This window comes from Cervus elaphus, chromosome 15 (genome assembly GCF_910594005.1).
Source record: "Cervus elaphus chromosome 15, mCerEla1.1, whole genome shotgun sequence".
Lineage (NCBI taxonomy): Eukaryota > Metazoa > Chordata > Mammalia > Artiodactyla > Cervidae > Cervus > Cervus elaphus.
The window spans coordinates 64918765-64940297 of NC_057829.1; the positions used below are offsets into that span (position 1 = coordinate 64918765).

General features: G+C 37.8%; 1 protein-coding gene across 5 annotated transcripts in view; it reads left to right on the plus strand.

Moving 5' to 3' along the window:
• Window positions 1-2717: 2717 nt before the first annotated feature.
• SLF2 (SMC5-SMC6 complex localization factor 2) overlaps window positions 2718-21533 on the plus strand; it is a 41495-nt gene continuing 22679 nt past the window's right edge. The window contains exons 1-9 of one of the 5 annotated variants that reach the window (XM_043925493.1): window positions 2718-3419; window positions 5973-6016; window positions 6519-7243; window positions 8367-8424; window positions 12349-13337; window positions 14318-14388; window positions 16947-17069; window positions 17947-18114; window positions 18964-19066. In XM_043925493.1, coding sequence (XP_043781428.1) covers window positions 3280-3419; window positions 5973-6016; window positions 6519-7243; window positions 8367-8424; window positions 12349-13337; window positions 14318-14388; window positions 16947-17069; window positions 17947-18114; window positions 18964-19066 — 2421 coding nt within the window. In that variant the 5' untranslated portion in view covers window positions 2718-3279. Of the gene's footprint in view, window positions 4023-5972; window positions 6017-6518; window positions 7244-8366; window positions 8425-12348; window positions 13338-14317; window positions 14389-16946; window positions 17070-17946; window positions 18115-18963; window positions 19067-21533 lie in introns of those variants that run through there. The other 4 variants (XM_043925494.1, XM_043925495.1, XM_043925496.1 and 1 more) reach the window with 4 other exon arrangements.

Consider the following 21533-nt stretch of genomic DNA (forward strand, 5'->3'; position numbering starts at 1 on the left):
ATAGCCCATGGGGCCACTAAGAGTCGGACACGACTGAGTGACTGAGCACAGTGCTTTTTCCGAGCCCTTGTTGGGTGGTTTTGAGTTCAGCATCTATTTGCAAAGTGATTCGTGCAAATCTTGAGAGGCTGGAGGTCGCCTTCCCTCCTTCATATCATCACGTGGTCTTTCTCAGTCAGGCTTTCAAGTTAATTATTTCCTGTTTTTCAGAGTCTGCTCCTTATCCCCCCTCCCAGGTCACCCTCTACCCTCCCCTCCACACACACATTCTTGGCCACCAGCAGGCATTTCTGCAGCAAACCCATCTTTGTCTCTCAGTCTGCCCTGGAGCACCCTCCATTAAGAGCCTTGGGGTTTCTTCCAGAGTGTAGCAATGTCAGAGCAAAACTGTGTCATTACTGTAGAATCAAAAGAGCTCCCAGCTTGTTAGTAACATTCTGTGTAACTTACTGACCTTTTGTTCTCAGAGTCCCTGCCTGCAAAGGTACTTCATGAGCCCATCTCCCTAAATCGTTTTCTCTCTTTGTGACTTTGTATCTCTGGCATCAGCTATACCCTCACTCCTTTCAGGATTCCCAGGCTGGGCTTGAGCTCCCAGCAGATTTGATCTGTTTTGCAGGTAACATTGTTTCTCTGACTGACTCTCCCTTCCCATCAAGGCCAGGGTCTGTGCTCCTCTATTTAACAATACAGGATGCTAAATTGTGCCATACCCCATAGAACCCTCATGCCTAGAAGCCACTTCTTCCTGTGGTCTTTGTTTCCTCATCCACAGAAATCTCAAACTAGCCTTTTATGGTCATTGGCCTTCAGTTCTTCATTTACTTTTCCAATCTTGGCTGAGATTTTGTCTTAAATCTCTAATTCAGTCTTGTCTACTTTATTCATCATCCTCTCGCCCCAGCCGTTTTTCTCTCCCCTGGTCTCCTCACCAGCAACATCTTTCACTTAGTACAGCTTCCAGGCCATTTATGTACATAGAGATAGAGATATATACACACACTAATTCAAAGTAAGAGAAGGGATTAAAAACACATAATAAGACTAACACTATTTACAGGAGGGGGGAAGAGCTTCAGAAGCTCCCAGCTGTTCTGGTTGATATGTAGAGCATATTTCACCCTGCAACCTAAATCTGCATCATTCTCAAACACAGTTTAAACAAAGAAGAGCCTTGATGCTTATTGAGGATTTAGATAACTACTTCCCTGTTAAGAAGAGATTTTTTAAATTGTGTTTTTATTATGACTCCATCTCCATTTATTGATCAGGGGATTTCTTGCCTCACTTAACTCCATAATCTGTTGCTCAGATTAAGAAAATTCGAAAACTATTGTTTGGTAGCATAAGTACAGCCTTTAAAGCGATACCTTGGAGGCTGGATGATTCAAATACTATAATCCAAGAAAAGCAACTGATCATGCAGAACGTGCTTTTATGCATTACTCTTTTTTATGGACTGAGCGTGCAATGAAACGAATCAGATTAAATGTTTTATAGGTGTGTAGTTACAGAAATAGGAACTTGCTAGTGTAGTAACATCCAGAACACAGTTATACAAGAGGTTGGAAATAACGTGTAAAAAACCTGTAAATATATAAGTCACTACCATCCAACACATTTTGAGCACCTATTATATTCTTTTTTATCTAAGAAACAATGCTAGGTATAGTAACTTCTCAGATATTGGGAGCAGAAAAATGCCCCTTATTTCAGTAGCTCCTTTCCTATATCCCTACTACTTAGTATCCACCTATGTATATATACTTTGGGGATGAATGAGAGACCTGTATGTTCAGTTTACCTTCTACCCTCAACTTTGCCCTCCCTGTTAGCCACTTTATTCATTAATTCTTTCTCCTGAGGGCTAACAGGTGAGGGAAAGAGGTGAACTTCAGGCCAGTCAGGCGTGCTTAGCTACAGAAGCCGTTAAATCTCAGTACAATAAACTTGAAAGACCTGTCTAACTTCTTCAGTGTCATTTAAGATTTTGTTCCACCCAACTGATTGAACAGGCCTAACAGTTATGGCTTGAACATCATTAAGACTGATATTTTGGTTACTAGTTATTATAACAATATCAGACCCATCTCTGGAAGATTTTATAGTAAGTTAGAGAGTCTGTTTAAAGAACAATGGCAAGGGAACATTAATTCACACAGTACTTACCACATGAGAGTCTCTGAGCTGTGCACTTTGCATGGCTTATCATTTTTATAAGCAATTACCCAGAAAAGTAGAATGCCCATTTTATAGATGTGGAAACTGAAGGTCAGAGCTACTCAGACCAGCCTTCTCAGTTTGCAGGGAAAACCCTAGCTAACAGCCTCCAAAGCACAAACGTTTTACAAAGAATTGGAGACTGCTGGCACTTTTCACTAATCTATGTGTCCACACTTAACATGAGTGATTAAAAGCTGACCTTATGTTCCTTTCAAAAATCTCCAAGGAATCTGGCTGCACTTTATGGATAACTCATCACAGCAACTGAGAAACAAAATGCGTTTGTGTAATAAAATGTCTTTATTTCAATGAGGTTTTTTCCTTCTTATAAAAAGAGAGAGAGGAGGCACTCCAGCACTCAACAAGAACCCTCACACAATGAACAAGTCTTCACATTGGGTTGTGCCGACTACCGAGGAAATGGTGACAGCATCAGGGCACTTCGGCCTATGTTAAGAGAACGATGTAATGAACAGCTGGGGATTTCTGAGGCACAATTGTGTGACACAAGAAGAGCAACTATTGGCCGTCTTCATTGAGGGAAACTGCTGGGCTCGGGTTTGCTTCAGCAAATCTTGCCCCTCGCCCTCCGCAAGACGGGTATGGCCAGCTACCGCAGCGCCCTTGGCAGCCCGCGCCTTCCGGCCCCCGCGTGCCCGCCAAGGCGGACGCGGCCCGAACGCCGAGGCGCCCCACCCCCACTCCGTGCACGTGACGAGGGGGGAATAGTGTTCCTTCTCTCCTCCCCACCCCCCTCCCCCGAAACCCTGCCTTCTCTTGAGAGGCTACGGCTTTCTATTGCACCACTACTGGAATGACCCCCGTGCCGGCCAATAAGAACGCGCCGCTTCAAGTAAGACCCGCCCCCTGTGGGTCCTCAGGTTCCTTCCCGCTCGCACCGGAGTCACTTCCGAAGAGAGAGAACCGCCATGAAGAGGGAAGGGGGTGCCGCCCACCTCTGCTCCGACAGCATCCCCGAGTCCCAGCAGCAAGACGGCAACCACGCATCCAACTTCTCCAGCTACAGCTCATGCCGCCGTCGCCAGCGGCGCCGACATGACAAGGCGCTGCATGCCCGCTAGGCCAGGTTTCCCCTCATCCCCAGCCCCGGGGTCGTCGCCCCCGCGCTGCCATCTGAGACCCGGTAGTACCGTCCCTGCTGCAGCGGGAAAGAAAACAGAGAGTCCTGGGGACAGGTACCGTGCAGAGGGCTTGAGAAGGGGCCGGGTCGCGGGGGCAAGGGTATGAGGGAGGACTGCGGACGGTCGCTTTTCCAGTTCCCGCCATCCTCCGCGAGCTCAGGCCTCCGCGTCCGGGGCCTGGCAAACCCCTGCCCCGCCTCCACGCGGGGACTGCTGGGAGCTCGAGTCTCCTTTTCTGTAGTTGGGACGGTGTTCTCGGTATAGTGACCACAGCCTGGATGGCTTCGAACCACCCGCCTTAGGTAGAACGTGATTTTTGTCCTTTATTTTAGCTGGACTCTGGGCCCTAACTGCTAAATGCATACTTAAGTGGTTTTCTCTGCATTGTCAGTTCTCCTGATCCTAGTGGTTGAATGGTATAAGCATTTTCTATGTTGTGGGTGAAATTATGTAAGATGTGATGAGGAAAACACTTCCACGAATTGCTTTAAAGTCCAGTATACACGATAAGTCTTAATTTAAAGAACATGCAGATTAGGAATGTGTTGTTTTCTAAGAGGCCAGGTTTTCTTGTAAAGATTTTGTTGGAGCTATGTAAAAAGATGGAGAGTTTCATCAAATGACATTCTCTGACAATAAAACATGTTTAAATTCTCTTCGAACTTGGTACTGTCTTTTTTAAGTTTGAAAACTTGTAATGTTAGTTTAACAGTAAATTTATCTTCTGATATTGTGGTACAGGTCCACAACCCCTTATCTTAATTCTGAAAGCCAGAAACTTATGAAAACCGAAAGTTTCCAGTAAGTTTGGCACCACATGTAACTTGGCAGCCAAACCTGATCAGAACTAGAGGAAGGCTATAATTGGTCTTCTTCCCTTTAAATGAGAGTCTAAGTTTTGATGGAAAAACATTTACCTATTTGCTTACAGAGTGCAATCTCAGACCCCACTGGGGGCTTTCCATAATGCATCCAGGTTACCGCCTTTCTAAAATCCAGTAAATTCAGAATTCTAAAACGCATTGGTTCCCAAAAAAGTTTAAGATAAGGGTTTGTGTGCTGTTATAAATAATTTTGTTTAACTAGTTATAAATACATAATGGACCTTTCTGTGCATTTGAATTTAGGGGATTGTTACTTCTTGAAAGTTACATTCATGGTTATTTTACAGGTTTCTTGTGTTATACCCAAAGCCATTTTTCTCCCAGGTGTAATGAACAAAAAGATGTAATACTTTAGGGAAGAGATACAGTGTTACTTTTAGTAATTAATGTAAAAACATTCAGTATTATCTTGTTTTAAGTTAATTAGCTGCTTTTTAGCCCTTTCTCACCTCCCTGTACTCAACCAATAGCAAGGCATTATCCTTCTCCCCTTTGCAAAATCTGTAGTATTTCTTTACTCTGATGTAATTTATTTCATGAAGAAAAAAATGCATAGATTCTCCATTAGCATTCATTTCAAGGCTGCTTAGCTTTTCTATTAATATCTCAAGCAAACATTGTAGACTGTCAGTAAACCCTTAAAGATGGGCATTGCTATTCTGATGTGGCTAGTAAAGAGTGCAAGATGTAAAAGCAGCATAAACTTCAGGGACTTACATTGTTCAAGTTTTCTCTGAGCAGTCCAACCTCATAGTGGATAAATGTTTAGGGGAACTTGTCTACCGCTTATTTTCTTTCAGCTAAAACGAAGAAATTTCAGCAAAATTTGCCAGAAAGGTGGTTTTTTTGCTCTACTTAGTAATAACACCGCTCTGTGCAGTTGGAAACTAAATACATGAACAAATCAGAGTACAAAATTCTGGTAATATGGTCCTACTTCACTTTGTGTTCATTGTAGAGTGCAGAAATCCTTAAAAATTAAAAGTTTGGTTTTTGTCATCCTTTACTCCTTAATGTCTTTTTCTCTGTTTTGTTTTTTTCCCCGGCAACACGTTGATTTTGTAAATATCTTAAGAATTCTTAGTAAATTAAGACTTTGAAACACTCCTTGTTCCAATTTTTGCTATTATTTAGATTAACATCCCACTGTAGTGTATAAAGAATATAGTATAAGGTTAGAACTTTTTCTGCCTTCTGCTCAGCACACTCTTTAGCTGCCTCTCCAAACCAGCAAAATCAGCCATATTTGCCATTCTACCATCTACTCTTAAGAGTCTGCTCAAGTTTTAATTGGTTTTTATAATCTCCATTATTCATTCAGCAAACATATCTAGAACAAATTTTGTACCTGTCACTGGAGATATCAAGGAGTAGGATCAGATCCCTTCAGATTCTTCTGTTCTTCCACATAGCAGCAAGCCTTTCAGTGCTAAAAAGCTGTCTACCAATTCCTTAGATCCACACTCCAGTCTTATCATTTTTGTACTAAAAAGTATATAAACTTCAATTTTGCTTTTATAAATTTACTCCTACAGGAACTATATTAAAGAAATTTTTTTTTATAATCAGCTTGGCAAAGTAGTATTGTCAGAACATGATTAAGCCAGATAGTGAAATTAAGCCTCTAATCTGTAAATCTACTAGTATTCTCAACTTAATCTGAATTATTGAAGTTTTAATATTTGCCAGTGTGATTCCATATTAGTTATGCTTTTATTTTCAGGAAACAGTCAATTATAGATTTCTTCAAACCAGCTTCAAAACAAGGTATGTATACTGTTCATGCATTTTTTGTGGGATCTTTTGGGGAGGGAGATGGAGTCGATTTTTAAATCTACTATAAACTTACTAATTTGATTAAACATGGTGTTCAAAATTGAAAATATAAAGAAGATACAGTGTTGTTTACAAAGATAAACAAGTTCTAAAATCATGAAGAAACTCTGCTGTTATGCTTTCTTACATTTAAAAGATTCAAGTCAATAATGTTCATTAAGTATACTATTTTGATTCTGGGTTAAAGTAACTTCATAAATAGAACCATGGAGAACATGATGTGGTGAAAGAGAGCTTTATGAAAGTAAGGCTTTAAAATCATGTCTTAATTTCTCCCCCCCCATAAAATGTGTATCATTATTTAAATATAAATTTGAAAACATTTGTAATAGCTTAATATTTTAAGTGTTAATTTATAATATTTATACAAGTGTAATAGTTTGTGCTATTTTTAATAACATACAATGTGCATTTGTTTTAATTGGCTATTCAGATAGACGTATGTTGGATTCTCCACAAAAATCGAACATCAAATATGGAGAAAGTGGATTGTCCATCAGTGGGACAGAGCAGTTTGAAAGGAAACTATCCTCACCAAAAAGTTCTAAACCCAAAAGAGTGCCATCAGAAAAGAGCCCCGTCTTAGAGGCATTCATAAAAGGTGTTAAAAAGCACCATAGAGACCATGGTGTACATGAGTCACATCAGCCTTGTGTGTCACTGGACACCAAATATTCAAAGGCAGTTACAAAATACGTTCCTCCTTCATATCTCTTGTCAAAAGAGACCAAGAAAAAACATCAGTCTTCAGAGGGAAGGAAGTCACATTTCATTCATGAAAATAGCAGGGAGAAGAATGATGGCAATCGAGGCAGGATCAGTGCAGATTCTAAGAAGCAGGCCACGGTGACAGAAGCTGACATCTTCAAGAACAGCTCCCGAAGTCTTAGCAGCAGGAGCAGCCTATCCAGGCACCACCCAGGAGAAAGCCCACTGGGAGCTAAGTTCCAGTTATCTCTAGCTTCTTACTGCAGAGAAAGAGAACTAAAGAGATTGAGAAGGGAGCAAATGGAGCAGAGAATCAACTCAGAAAATTCTTTCTCAGAAGCAAGCAATCTTTCCTTAAAATCTTCTAGTATAGAAAGAAAATGCAAACCAAGGCAGGAACTGAGTAAACAGAATGATGTCACACCTGGAAACAGTAATCTTTCAAACCTGGTATGTGCAATAAATGCTAAATTTGCTTGCTACTGTTTTATCATATTTAGAATACTAAATATAAAAATGTTTGATAACAATATGGTGCCTTTTGTTAGGGAAATACTGATACAGAAGCTAGTTTCATTAAGTTTCCTCCAACTGTCCATCAAAACATTTCTGATGGCTGACGTAAAGCAGTGTTTTCTGCCCTTAATTTTTTCAGACCAGGAACAAAGATGTTCCTTAATCAGGAAAATAAGCATTTTTTTTTTTTTTTTAAGGTGAGTACAGTTATTTTTAAATTAGGCTGCCCTGAAGTTTGAGAATCACTGGTTTATGTTATGTATGTCTTAAATAATTAAATATGGGCCCTGGAAAACCTACAAAATGATGGCATCTTAGAAAACTATCCAAATAACATCTTAAGCTCATCAGTTTTCTCTTTTGAGAATAGACCAAACTTAGATTAGCATAAAAACTGTCCCTCTCCCCTGGAAAGTCAAGTTGTTAAGTGTACCTGTTTCAAAGAGCTTCTCTATGTATTGAGCAACTAAAGGAAGATGAGATAACAAAGTGCTATGTTAATATAAGATGCTATAGTTTTAAAACCAGATGGACCAAAAATAAACCAAAGTATGACTTTATAAGAGTGAATAGCTGGAAATATATTTATAAACTCATGGGTTTATTTGCAAGGACTTTGGTGCCTTTACCAGTGAGATTTGCTAATGATCAATAGAGGTAGTAATTGGTTCATTTTCATAAGATTTCGGTGTTTGGTGGTGCATTAGTACCTAAACAGAAGTATTGAAGAGGGAGTTGTACCTGTTTGATTGGCAAATATTAGGCTATTTCTTTTTTAAAATAAATAGTACAGTGCTCTAGTTTTAATCTTGAGCTGTTAATAAAAATTACTAAATTTACATTATGAAAACTGACATTTTTACATATAATACAGAAATACTTCATTTTTCAGAAAAAACTTGAGTTTAAAGTATTTTGCTGTAGAAGTTTGGATTTATCTCCAAATTTGATGCTTGCTTTATTCAGTCTAGAAATCTTTGTTTAAATATAATGAAGAAAAGTTCATATTCTTGACTGCTCTCAACTCCTAATTAATATTTTCTCATTTTGCTAATAGGAAAACGGACATCTCTCAAGAAAAAGATCCTCTTCTGATTCATGGGGACCTGCTTCAGGTAGAATCAAAATAAATTTGAAAATTCTAAATAAATTTGTGTCTTAATGGCACTGGTTTTTACTTTGTTTAAATGTACAGTTTCCTTCCTAGAGGTAAATTGGGTGTCTCAGGTTAAAGTTTGGGAAAGTTTTATTAAGAAGGAATAGTTCTTGAATTCAGTATGTATAAACAGTAGTTTGTCTTGACTCTGCCTTCTTGAACAGTTCCTTTCAGTGTGTTTCTCATATTGGAATTCAGTGTTCTGAATCTTTGGCTACATTAAGAAGCATAATCTTACATTCTTGAATTACAGACTGAGGTCTTGATATTGCAGATGCTTTGTTTAAGTGTGAAACTTATGGTTCAAGACAATGTTTCTTAATATTTCAAATATAAAGACCCCTTTTTATTATCAAATTCAAGGACACCTACATGATACTCGTTTATACTTTCAGTATCTGTTGATAAAATACATAACAAACAGCTACTGTTAATTCAGTAGTTCTTAAAGTATTCTTTTTAACTAGAAGATAAAACCCTGTGAAATTCAGCCACCACAAAAGTTTATAACATAGAAAAAGAAAGGCCCCCCAAAATGCCCGCTGTTAATAATAATCTGGTATATCTCGGTTTTTTCTGCTGTGACTGCAAACTTTGAAAAGCAGGCTTTACAGATTTCCACAATCAATAAGATACATTGGACGTACTGATAATAGCCAACATTTACTGAGCACTTACTATGTGCTTTGTGAATCATCATTTGATTCACATCCTTGCTTTTAGAGATGAAAAAACAGGTACAAAGAGACAGTTTTGACTCATTCTTCTGGTTTCATGTAGAACTCTGTTTTCTGTACATTCTAGAAGTGTATTGCATTTTGACCAAGTGATCTGTGTTGTTTGTTTTAATTTTTACAACAATTTTGGTTTTAGTGATCACATTTTAGTGCATTTTAACATTACAGTAAAAGAACAATAAGTTCTCAGCCGTGAGATTGCTTGTGTACTCACTGTATTAACATATTTGTTGAAGGGAAAAGATATCTTTACACTAGCTCTGTTAGTATAAGGGGCCACTGGTGATGATGTTGCCAAAAAGGCTGTTCAGCATTTTTTTCTCTGATAATGACTAAGATAGTAGTTCTCTTTAGTTCATGGGTTTGCAGATTTCACTAGTGGTGACTGAAGTGGTTTCCTTTTATATAATCCCACATACTGCTCTTCTTGAAAACCGCTTGAAAAAGGTTCTTTCTATTTTCAGAGGCAGGTTTAAAATGATTGCTTTCACTTATATTTTTATTTTCATAATCCCCACTAATAATTATGGTATAATAATTTTAGTATACATTTATACTTCAATTGAATATCAATAGACTATAAAGAGAATAAGGGGATTTTTTTTTTTTCTAGATAACATGAAGCATGTTTATCTGGTAGTGAATTTGTGGTTGTTCAGTCACTAAATGTGCCCAATTCTTTCCAACTCCATGGACTGCAGCACACCAGGCTTCCTTGTTTTTCATATCTCCCAGAGTTTGCTCAAACTCTTGTCCATTGAGTTAATGATGCCATGCAACCATCCCATGTAGCTCCCTTCTCCTCCTGCTCTCAGTCTTTCCCAGCATTAGGGTCTTTTCCAATGAGTTGGTTCTTTACATCACATGTGAGTATTCCCTACATAGTGAATAGATATTAATCCAGATGTTATGCTATATTTATATTATTGTTGTTACACTTAATAGTTGTGATGATATACATAATTACACATTCATTAATGACATACAAGTTCAGGGACTTCAGAAATGTTGGTAGGATAGGCATTTAGCTTATTGATCTTGCAGAGCCCTGTCCTATGGTTAAATTCTGAGGATCAACTTAATCCCTCCATAATTTATTCTATTCTATTATTTAGTAATAGCCAATCTTCTATTGAGCATTTGGATTTTTTCTTTTTACAAACTCAGTCCTTGTCTTATCTGAGTATTTTCTATATTAATAGATATTTGAAATGTTGTAAAGCATTCATTCAACCTAAAGATTATACAGGAAACACAAAAAGAATCATGAAGACTTGTCTTCTCCAAGTCTTCTCTTTTCTTGGTTATTTGATTTGTCATCCTGCCCTATAAAGGATCCCTGTCATTTTAAGACATTTAACCCCAGAAAACTGAGAGCATGGAATGATTTATCAGCTAATAGGAAATACCTGTAGAAGAATGCAGACCGGAGCTCTTGGGGATTGAGTTTGTTTTTGTTTTAATTTATTAGCTGTACCAGTCTTAGTTGTAGCATTTGGGATCTAGTTCCCTGACCAGGGATTGAACCCAGGCCACCTGTATTGGGAGCCTAGTCTTAGCTACTGGACTACCAGGGAAGTTCCCCTGGGTTGGTTGGTTGGTTTGTTTTATATAAATTTGTTAATTTATGGCTGCACGAGGTCTTCAGTGCTGTGCACAGGCTTTTCTCTAGTTGGCAGCGAGTGAGGGCTACTCTTCAGTTGTGGTGCTTGGGCTTCTCATTGCAGTGGTTTCTTTTGTGGAACACAGCCTGTAGGGCACAGGGGCAGCAGGTGTGGCAGCTGGGCTCAGTAGTTGTGGCACACAGACTTAGTTACTCCACAGCATGTGGAATCTTCCCAGACCAGGGATCAAACACACGTCCCCTGCATTGGCAGGCAGATTATTAACCACTTGGACTGCCAAGGAAGTCCCAGAACATTTGATTATTAATTAACTTTTCATTCTTATATATTGATTTTCCAGACTGTGTATTGATAAGCTTATCCAAATAATTGCTTAACTCTTGAGTTTTTTTGTTTTTTAAATCCAGCTTGAGATGTGGGGACATCTGTCCATGTGTAGAAACTTGGTTTAGGAAAATTTGGTTTTGAGAATACTAATTATATAAATAGTGAATTTTTCAGAGTGAATTAATGAAACATCACATTTTTAAATGGAAATTAAAAAAAAAACTGGTTAATTCATGTATATGTGGTGTTTAAAATTAAAGTGCTTCTGGATGGAGTTCCTAACACAGAGTCAAGTTGTATTAGTTTCCTAGAGCTGCCATACAAAGTGTCTAAAACTAGATGGCTTAAAACAACAAAAATTTATTGTCTCATGGTTCTCGAAGCTAGAATTCTCCAACTAAGGTTATCAGCAGGGCCATGCTCTCAATAACTCTAGGGGAAGAATCCTTCCTTACTTCTTCCAGCTTCTTGTGTTTATCTACAATTCTTTGCATTCCTTGATTTGCAGGTGCATCACTCCGGTCATATGGCATCTTCTTTGTATGTGTCTTCATATTATCTTCCCTCTGCATGTCTTTCTCCGTGTCCAAATTTCCCCTTTTTATAAGGACACCTGTTATATTGGATTAGGACCCACCCTAATGACATCATTTTAATTTGATTGCCCCTATAAAAACCCTGTTTCTAATTCAGGTCACAGTCTGAGGTTCTGGGAGTTAACACTTCAGCATATTATTTTGGGAGCTACAGTTCAACCCATAACACAGCTGAGGATTAGAAAGATAAATGGGAAAGAATAAATAGTAGGGGGAAATACGGGAATTTTTTAATTGAGAACTTACCTTACCTTGATACAGATACACAGCTTTTTAGTGTTTTGGCAAGTAACACCTTTAATTCTATTTAGGTAATAAACTTTTAATAGCTTTTGAGTGAAAATGAGCATTTGTCATTAGCTTTGACATGAGTATGTCAAAGAAATAAATACATTATTAACTTTTTCCTCATTCCATATGTGATATGGAATATAATTAAATACAATAGTAACTGTTTTTCCTCATTCCATATGTGATAATCTCAGCCTAAGCTTTTAGAATTTAAATACTTTGTCAGGGTGTTCTAGACACTCTTTGAATAAACTTTAATAAGATAGAAAAGTATACTTTCACTAATCTGGCAAAAATTAAATTTTAGCAGGCTCTAAGCAGAATAAATTCCCTGACAAAAGAAAAAGGAACTCTGTGGACTCAGATCTGAAAAGCACAAGAGAATCTATAATGCCAAAAGCAAAAGAGTCGTTCCTTGAGAAGCGTCCTGATGGACCACATCAAAAAGAAAAATTTATAAAACATATTGCACTGAAGACACCTGGTGATGTATTGCGCTTGGAAGATATATCCAAGGACCCAAATGAAGAAGCTGATTGCTCCTCTGCAGACTTGACACCGACAAATTCTGGGCACCATTCTTCCAGGAGTAGTGACCAAATCCGTGTGGCAAGTACCAAAGAGACTAAGATACCGAAACCCCACTTATCTTTACCTCAGGAAAAGTCTGCAGTTAAAAAAGCTAGCAACCTTCAGAAAAATAAAACTGCTAGCTCTGTGTCATCACAGGAGACAAAACTTCTACCTTTGCTTTCTCATGTTCCAAGTGCTGGTTCCTCTCGGGTTCCATTAAATGCTAAAAATTGCACTCTTCCAGTTCCTAAAAAAGATAAAGAGCGTTCTTCACCTAAAGAATGTTCTGGGCATTCTACAGAGTCCTCCACACACAAGGAACACAAAGCAAAGACTAATAAGGCTGATTCTAACATATCTTCAGGGAAAATTTCTGGGGGATCTTTACGTTCAGAATATGGCACTCCTACAAAGTCTCCCCCAGCTGCTTTGGAAGTTGTGCCATGTATTCCAAGCCCACCAGCACCTTCAGATAAAGCCCCTTCAGATAAAGAGAGTTCAGGAAATTCTAATGCAGGTAGCAGTGCACTGAAAAGGAAACTAAGGGGTGATTTTGATAGTGATGAAGAAAGTTTAGGTTATAACCTAGAGAGTGATGAGGAAGAGGAAACATTAAAATCACTGGAAGAAATAATGGCTTTGAACTTCAATCAGACTCCTACAGCTACAGGAAAGCCTCCGGCTCTTTCTAAAGGGCTTAGATCTCAGTCATCAGACTATACAGTAAGTAGTTCTACGACATCTATCTTTACTTGAAGAGAGAAAAATGGATTGACTAGTGAAAGAGCGATAGATTTGTTAGAATTTACTTTAAAATTCAGTGTTTGTTACAACTCAGACTGAAAGCAGTATAGTTCTTTTGTGGTGAATGGGTTTCCCACATTTTTAGCTTTATAACTGTAAATCAGTGGTCTCCAAACTTCTTTGATCAGACATACTTTTATTAGTAAAACAAATTTAGAGCATGTACCCCAATATATATGTATACTTATAGGTTATATACATGTACTACTATACTACTATGTACTTTCTAAAGTATATGAAAAAACAGAATTTGAAAGGAAGAAGAAAAAGTATTTTTCTATAGAAGTTATATAGAAGTTACTATAGAGTAAGTTCTACTGGAGTTTCTATAGAAGTTCCATATAAATAGAAGTTCTATTATTTTCTTCCTGCACCCCAATGGATCACCTTGCACACCCCCTGCTTTGGAGACCACTGCTGTAAATGAAGGTAGAGTGTAGAAATGTTGTTAATTGTGGTGTGCAATTTTATTTATGAAGTGCTTCATTCTATCTTGGGAATAAACTGAATTAAATTTTCATATGTGTGTAAAATTTGGTGGGGAAGGTGATACTGTTTCATAGTAACACCTAAAAATTAGTAGTTTAATTCCAGTAAAGTAGAATTTAAAAGTAAAGACAGGGTAGCCATGGAGCCCTTGGGTGTTGGCAGTCAGTTCCTAAGACTAGCAGGGTTTTTATAAGTAGTGCCTTTTCCTAATAGATGGTAAAATCAAATTGCCTGCACTACAGAATTCTCAATTTTTAAAGCATGATGGTGAAAATAATTAAAAAATATATATCCTCCTGGCCCAGGTTTTTGAAAAATAAATAATTTTTAGTTTCTGAGTAACTTAAAGCATCCCAGTTCTTCTGCTAAGATATGTTATGAAGTATTCCTAAATTTTCTTCTTATTTTAGGAACATGCTCATAGTGGGACTTACACAAATACTTTAGAGCGTCTAGTGAAGGAGATGGAAGACACACACAGGTAGGTTAGCATCATGACTGTCTTGCTAAATTTAATGTACTGTTTGTATGACTGACTTTTAATTTACCTTTTTTAAAAAAAAAGAAATTAGCAGGTATTTTGTGCTAGTGCTATGATAGTTTCACAAGTCATTTGTGTTAAAAATAAGGTGTTCTTGTTTACAGGCTGTATCGGAAGATCCTGGTTTTTATGGTATACTGCATCAATTAGTAGTATGAATTCCTTTCTGCTTACCAGAGCTAGTATCTGGTAGCTAAAATTCTTGATCAGAAGCATGGGTAGAAAAGATTTTTTTGTATTTTGTGTGTGTGTGACCAAAAATATAACACATAAAATTGACCATTTCAATTATTTTTAAATACTTCACAGGCGTTACCTAGCACTCATTTGCATTGTTGTGCAACCATCACCACCATCCATCTCCAGAACTTTTTTTTCCCCTCCATTTTCCCTAACTGAAATTTTATACCCATTAAACAGTAACTCCCTAGTCTCTCCTTGCCTCTAGCTCCTGGCAGCTACAACTCTTTCTTTTACTATGAAGTTGACTGTTCTAGGTACCTCATGTAAATGGGATCATACTGTATTTGTCCTTTTATGACTGGCTTGTTTTATTTAGTGTAAGGTCTTCAAGGTTCATCCATGTTGTAGCATGTGTCAGAATTTCCTTCCTTTTTAAAGCTGAATAAGATTCCATTGTATGTATATACCTCATTTTGTTTATCCATTTATCTGTTGATTGATACACTTGGGATGCTTCTATTTTTTGACTACTGTAAATTTTTCTGCTATCAACATGGGTGGACAAATTCTCTTGTCAAGTCCACACTTTAAGTTCTTTTGCATATGTATCTAGAAGTGGAATTTCTGGATCATTTGGTAATTCTATGAATAATTTTTTGAGGAATTGCTATGCTGTCATCCATAGTGGCTGTACCATTTTTTATTCCTGCCAGTAGTGCACATAGGTTTCAGTTTTCCCACATACTCACCAACACTTGGTTTTTCTGATTTTTTTAATGATAGCCATCCTCTAACAAGTATGAAGCAGCACCTTCATACTTGTTAAATGTTTGTATGCCCACCTAGTCCAAGTTTTGAAACCAGTATAACTAGACATGGCGTTTTCACATCAAGTTACTCTTTTGAGAAAGAAGTTTAGAATTATGACTGATAGCCACCACCACCCACACATATACAGAAATCAAAAAGTTTGAAAATTATAATAACCCTAATGAAATTTATGTAACTAGTTGCAAACTGCTTTTGCTTATTAGAGGGAAAAATTAATATTCCTTATTAATTCAAAGACTATCCTTAAAAATAACTCAGAGAACTTCACTAAAACCTCAACTGGCCTGAAGTTGGTATAGATGTGTCTCCAAGTACCTAAGTATAGGAATTACAGACAATTAGTAAGTAAGTACTATTCCCCTTTCTGAGTTTAACAGAGAAATAAATTTGTCTCTACTGTAAAAGTCTTTTGATGAAGGAGTGGTGTGCATTGCACAGCATGTAGGATCTTAATTGCCCAACCAGAGGTTGAATTGGTGCCTCCTGCAGTGGAAGCATGGATTTGTAGCCACTGGACCACCAGGGAATTCCTGTCTACTATAAAATTCTTTTAAAGTTTCATGATTTCATGTGATTTCTGAGGTCAAATCTGAAGTTTTCTCATTTAAAATTGAACATTCACAGACCAAGGGGAGAGATTCTGGTTTGATCTAATGATTCTCCTGTAGTGATAAAGCGGTGCATTTTCTCATATACTGTGGGGCTGGAGCTAGGAATAAGGACCTTGGTTAAAATAACTTAATCTTGGCAAGCACTCTGAGCAAGGACTCCAGAACTGGCCTCTCTAGTTGAATCCCAGCTCCTTTACATTGTGAGCTTGAGCAAGTTAGCTTTTCTATATCTGTTTCCTTGTTGTATAAAATGGATAATAATAAACTACTTCCTGGGGTTGTTGTGAGGGTTAAGAGTTAATAAAGTCCTTAGGACAGTGTCATAGTAGCTGCTTAGTAAGTGTTGAGTGTTGTGATCATGACAGTGACAATGGTAAAGACTACTGCTTCCTGAAAGCCTAGTTAACTGGAAGTCAAAGGAGCATTTAAGACTAGAAGGGGTAATCAAGTCAGTAGTTTTCATTCTTTGTGATTTTTTTCTTCTTTCTCTAAATGATTTGGACATCATTGCTGAAATCCTGTATGGGTGCGTGCTTAGTCGTGTCCAACTCTTTTTGACCCCATGGACTGTAGCCCATCAGGCTCCTTGGTCCATGGAATTTCCCAGGCAAGAATACTGGACTACCTGGGTTGCCATTTCCTTCTACAGGGAATCTTCTTGACCCAGGATTGAACTCTGGTCTGTTGTGTCTCCTGCGTTGGCAAGCGGATTCTTTACCCACTGAGCCATCCAGGAAGCCCTGTTAAAGTCCTAGCCATAAAGAAATAGTCAAGTCTGTTAATGAGTTTTTGTAGGTACTGCTTTTAGACATAAACTAAAGATTTTTTATTTTTAGGTTAAGCCATTTATTATAACGTTCTTTTGATTCTCAGGCTAGATGAACTGCAAAAGCAACTACAGGAAGACATCAGGCAGGGCCGAGGCATTAAATCCCCAATCAGAATTGGTGATCACGACAGTACTGATGATGAAGATGGCCTCTTAGAAGAGCACAGGTATGTGGGGAATTAGTAAACAGCTAGAAATGGTGGTGCATGACTAGACTCGTCATGGTGATCATTTTGAGATGTATAGAAGTACAAAGTCACTATGTTGTGTAACAGGAAGTAGCAGTGTTGTAGGTCAGTTTTACTTCAAAACAAACCACAGAAAATGATCAGATTTGTGATTACCAGAGGCAGAGGGTTCAGAGGAGGGAGGGATTGGATGAAGGTGATCATAAGGTACAAACTTCCAATTATAAGATAAATAAGTACTAGGGATGTAATGTACAACGTGAGAAATAAGGTGAACACTGTTGTATGTTGTAGTGAAGATGGTGGATGTTCACTAAACTTGTGATAATCATTTCAAGATGTATGTAAGTCACATCTTTATGCTGTATATTTTAAACTTATACCATGCTGTATGTTTTTTATACCTCAGTAAAACTAGATAAGTAAATCATTCAGAGGAAAAAGCACTCAGGTAATGTTTTTCATAAATACACTCTATTAAAAATACATTTAAAATTTTGTTTTTCATAAAATAAATGGACCATAGGTGGTGGTTTACTTTATGAATAATATATGGTGGGTTCTTAATCCATCTGGGGTGGACTTGAAAGGCAAATGTTAAGGCTAAGTTACATTTCTTTGTCTTTCTTCCTAGTTTTTCCTTTTGCACAGACACATTTAGTGGCTTTGCACTATTAACTACTAGCAAAAGGTGGGAGGGGCAGAACATGTGTTCTCATGTTCGCCTTCTAATCTAGGGTTAATAGTGGTCCTAAGAGAAGGGTTTTTTGCACCCAGTTTTTAAATACAAAACTATATGCAGTATAACTGTTCAGTACTCAATAACTACTTCTTTTTTTTTTTTCTTTTTTCCCAGAGAATTTCTAAAGAAATTTTCAATTACAATCGATGCTATTCCTGATCATCATCCAGGCGAAGAAATATTTAATTTCCTTAATTCTGGAAAAATTTTCAGTCAGTATACTTTGGATTTGAGAGACTCTGGTTTTATCGGACAAAGTGCTGTAGAAAAGCTTATTCTTAAGTAAGTAGGCAAATAGACATTTTACTTTTTCCTATATAAGAATTAAAAGATTACTGACTTGATGGACTTCTTCTGAAAGGTTAATTTCTATTATGACTTATCCCGTTTCTTAGTCATCTTATTACTGTTGCTCTTTGTGTTTATTATTTAATTACAGGAAGCAGTGTAATAACAAGAGCTTACATGAGAAATATAGTCTTTCTTCTTCACCATCTTTAGCACTTGGTTGCTTCAGGCACTACTGGAGCTCCAGCCTTTACACTAAATTCCCAGAAGCCCCACACAACACTTTAACTTAGGGTTAGTTGGGTAGAAGTTGGTCAACATGGCCACACCTAGTGACAAGGAAGCCTAGGAGTGATTTTTATTTCAGGCAGCCAGTGTGCCCAGCTAAAACCCCCAGAATTCATTTACCAAGAGGAAGGACATAAATAGATGTCAGAAGAGGCAGCTGACAGTCTCTGCCACAATACCCAGACTAGTCTAATTTCTCTCGTTGCATGGTTGTTCAGACCCAAAGAGAGAGAGCACTAATTCTGGTGCTGAACTTTTTGGAAGTACAAACCCAGGCTGGCAAAAGCAGACAGTGTTCTGAGACTTGATAGGCTCTTTAACACTGCCAGCTAATGTAGATTCATCCACCAGATAAATCTGGAGCCAGGCCAACAGGTTGGTTCAGTGTGAGGCCATTGATTGAATTTTTTAATGAATAACCTATCGACATTAGGGCAGAGTCCATCTCCATGGACTGCAATGGTTTGCTTGTTCATTTCCCTGATGTCAAATGTGGTGGTACAAGTTTCTTGCCATGAATATAGCAGTCATATTGATTTCACTGTATTTTTTCAGATCAGGAAAAACAGATCAAATTTTTTTGACAACACAAGGCTTCCTTACCTCGGCTTATCACTATGTCCAGTGTCCTGTACCTGTGTTGAAGTGGCTATTTCGGGTAAGAGAAATGTTTTTGAGACATCGTCTCTTGCTGTACTTTTCAGTCAAAAGTAAACTTTTAAAATATAATCTTACTTGCATATTGCTAAAGAAAAAAAAAATTCAGTGTATCAAACCCATGATTTTAGTGGGTTAAAATGAAGCAGAAAGACTGATATAAAGAGGTTACCAGGACTTCCCGGGTGGTATAGTGGATGAGAATCCACTTGCCAGTGCAGGGGACATGGGTTCGGATCCCTGGTCTGGGAAGATTGCACATGCTGCAGAGCAGCTAAACCCTTGTGCCACAACTGCTGGAGCCCACATGCCATAGAGCCTGTACGCCTCAGCTGCTGAGCCCAGGTGTGGTGCAGATACTGAAGCCCAAGTTCCTAGAGCCTGTGCTCTGCAACGAGAGAAGCCAGCGAAATCCAAGCACCACAACAAAGAGTAGCCCTTGCTCGCCACAACTAGAGAAAGTCCTGCATGCAGCAACGAAGACCCAGTGCAGCCAATAAACAAATACAAATTTAAGGAAAAGGTTTGCCAAAGAAATGCCAATGTAGACCGTGTGCAGGATAGGCAGTACTGCTAGTTGCGCCTAAAGACATTTCATCACACTGGTAAATCACTATTGTAGTTCACTTTAGAAAAGGTCTTCTAATGCTTATGTACCTGGAGTTTTTCTCCTTTTCCCCCTATTTTTATGCCAGCAGCTCCATACATTGTTAGGATTTGAATTGTATGCTAATATTCCCCCCAGTCATATTTGGCGAGGTGCAAATCCAACTATTTCTCTCCCCTGTTCATATTTAACTTTTAAATTTATTTTATTTTTGGCTGCACTGGTTTTTGTTGCTGTGTGGGCTTTCTCTAGTTGTGGTGAGTGGGGGCTACTCTTCTTGAAGTGCGAGGGCTTCTCTTTTTGAGGGGCACAGGCTTTAGGGTGCACAGGCTTCAGTATTTGTGGGTCGTGGGGTCTGGAGCACAGGCTCAGTAGTTGTGAATGCACAGGCTTAGTTGCTCCACGGTGAGTGGGATCTTCCTGGACCAGGGATCGGACCCTTGTCTCCTGCATTGTTAGGTGGATTCTTATCCACTACACCACCAGGGAAGTTCCATATTTAACTTTTAAATCCACTTAAATAATTACCTTAATTTTGTGATATCCACATGGTAACTTCATAAATATCGGTGGTATCAGAGAACTACTATATGTATGAAGCGAGAAGTAAGGGAAACATGCAGTTTCTATTTTGGACTTTTAAGATTGCATTTCAAAAAATCTCATATTTGGCAAGAACCAGATACTCCAGTATAGTTTCTCATTCATTTTTCATATAGCTGGCATATTTGAGTGCCAGCTGTGCCAGGTACTGGAGAGAGCAGTAATAAAAAACCTTTCTGATTTCTTGAAACCCTTGTTCTAGTATAGAGGAGAAAGACCGTAAATGTGTATACGTTTATATTAATAGATATGTCAAATGATAAATGAGAGAAGAACATTCTAGGCAGAGAGAATAACAGGTGGGACAGACTATGGGGCAGGAACATTTGCTTCCTGTGGTGAGTTGCTCACTTCTTGGATTCCAGTGATTTTTTTTGTTTGTTTTTTAAACAATCCTAATTAAATCAAAATTTGCCTCCAAATATTTTTTATCTAGTATTAATTATCTTTTCTGTAGCTCCCCACAATATACCTCATCTAACAGTCCTTCAGTTATTTTAAACAACTATCATGACTCATCACTTCCCACACTAAACATTCTCAAGTCCCTTTACCGGTCATCCTTCTGAATGACCTTTAGCTTGTCACTTTCTCTCCTAAATTGTTCTTTGTTCTCCCCAATAATGAACAAGTGCTCCATATAAGATCTTTATTGCCAGCAGTTTCCAGCAAGACTCTACCCATCAACCCCTGCCCCCAGATATTTATAACAATTCATAACCTCATTTGTTGTCAGGCCAGGATTCCATTATTCTCTGTAATATATTTTTTCTTAAACTTACAAGTAAGACTTTGCATTCATCTGTGTTTTCATCATGTTGATGTGGGCCCATCGTTACAGCCTTTAAAACCCTAATAATGACCTACAAACATACCTTCATGTAAGCAGTTTTTTATACTTTTTTTCATATTTATTCTTTGAAAAGCAAACTAATAATCATTTGTGCTTTTTTCCATGTAAGACACTTTGTCTCATTTCTTCTTTTCAATTCCAAGTCTGTTTTTCATGATGGAGAGACTTACCAACTTATATATATATATATATATTTTTTTTTTTCCCCCCAGAAAATGTGTCAGAATTCATTTTTTTTTTTTTCAGAATTCATTTTAATCCTATAATCCTAATAGTTTGAAATTGAATTGTTAAAGTAATTGAAATGTTTGCCTCTTCATGGTCTTATCATGTGTCTAAGTGTAGTTGACCAGAAAGACAATGTGAACAGAATATGGGCTGTTTTATAAGTTTTTTTTTTTTCAG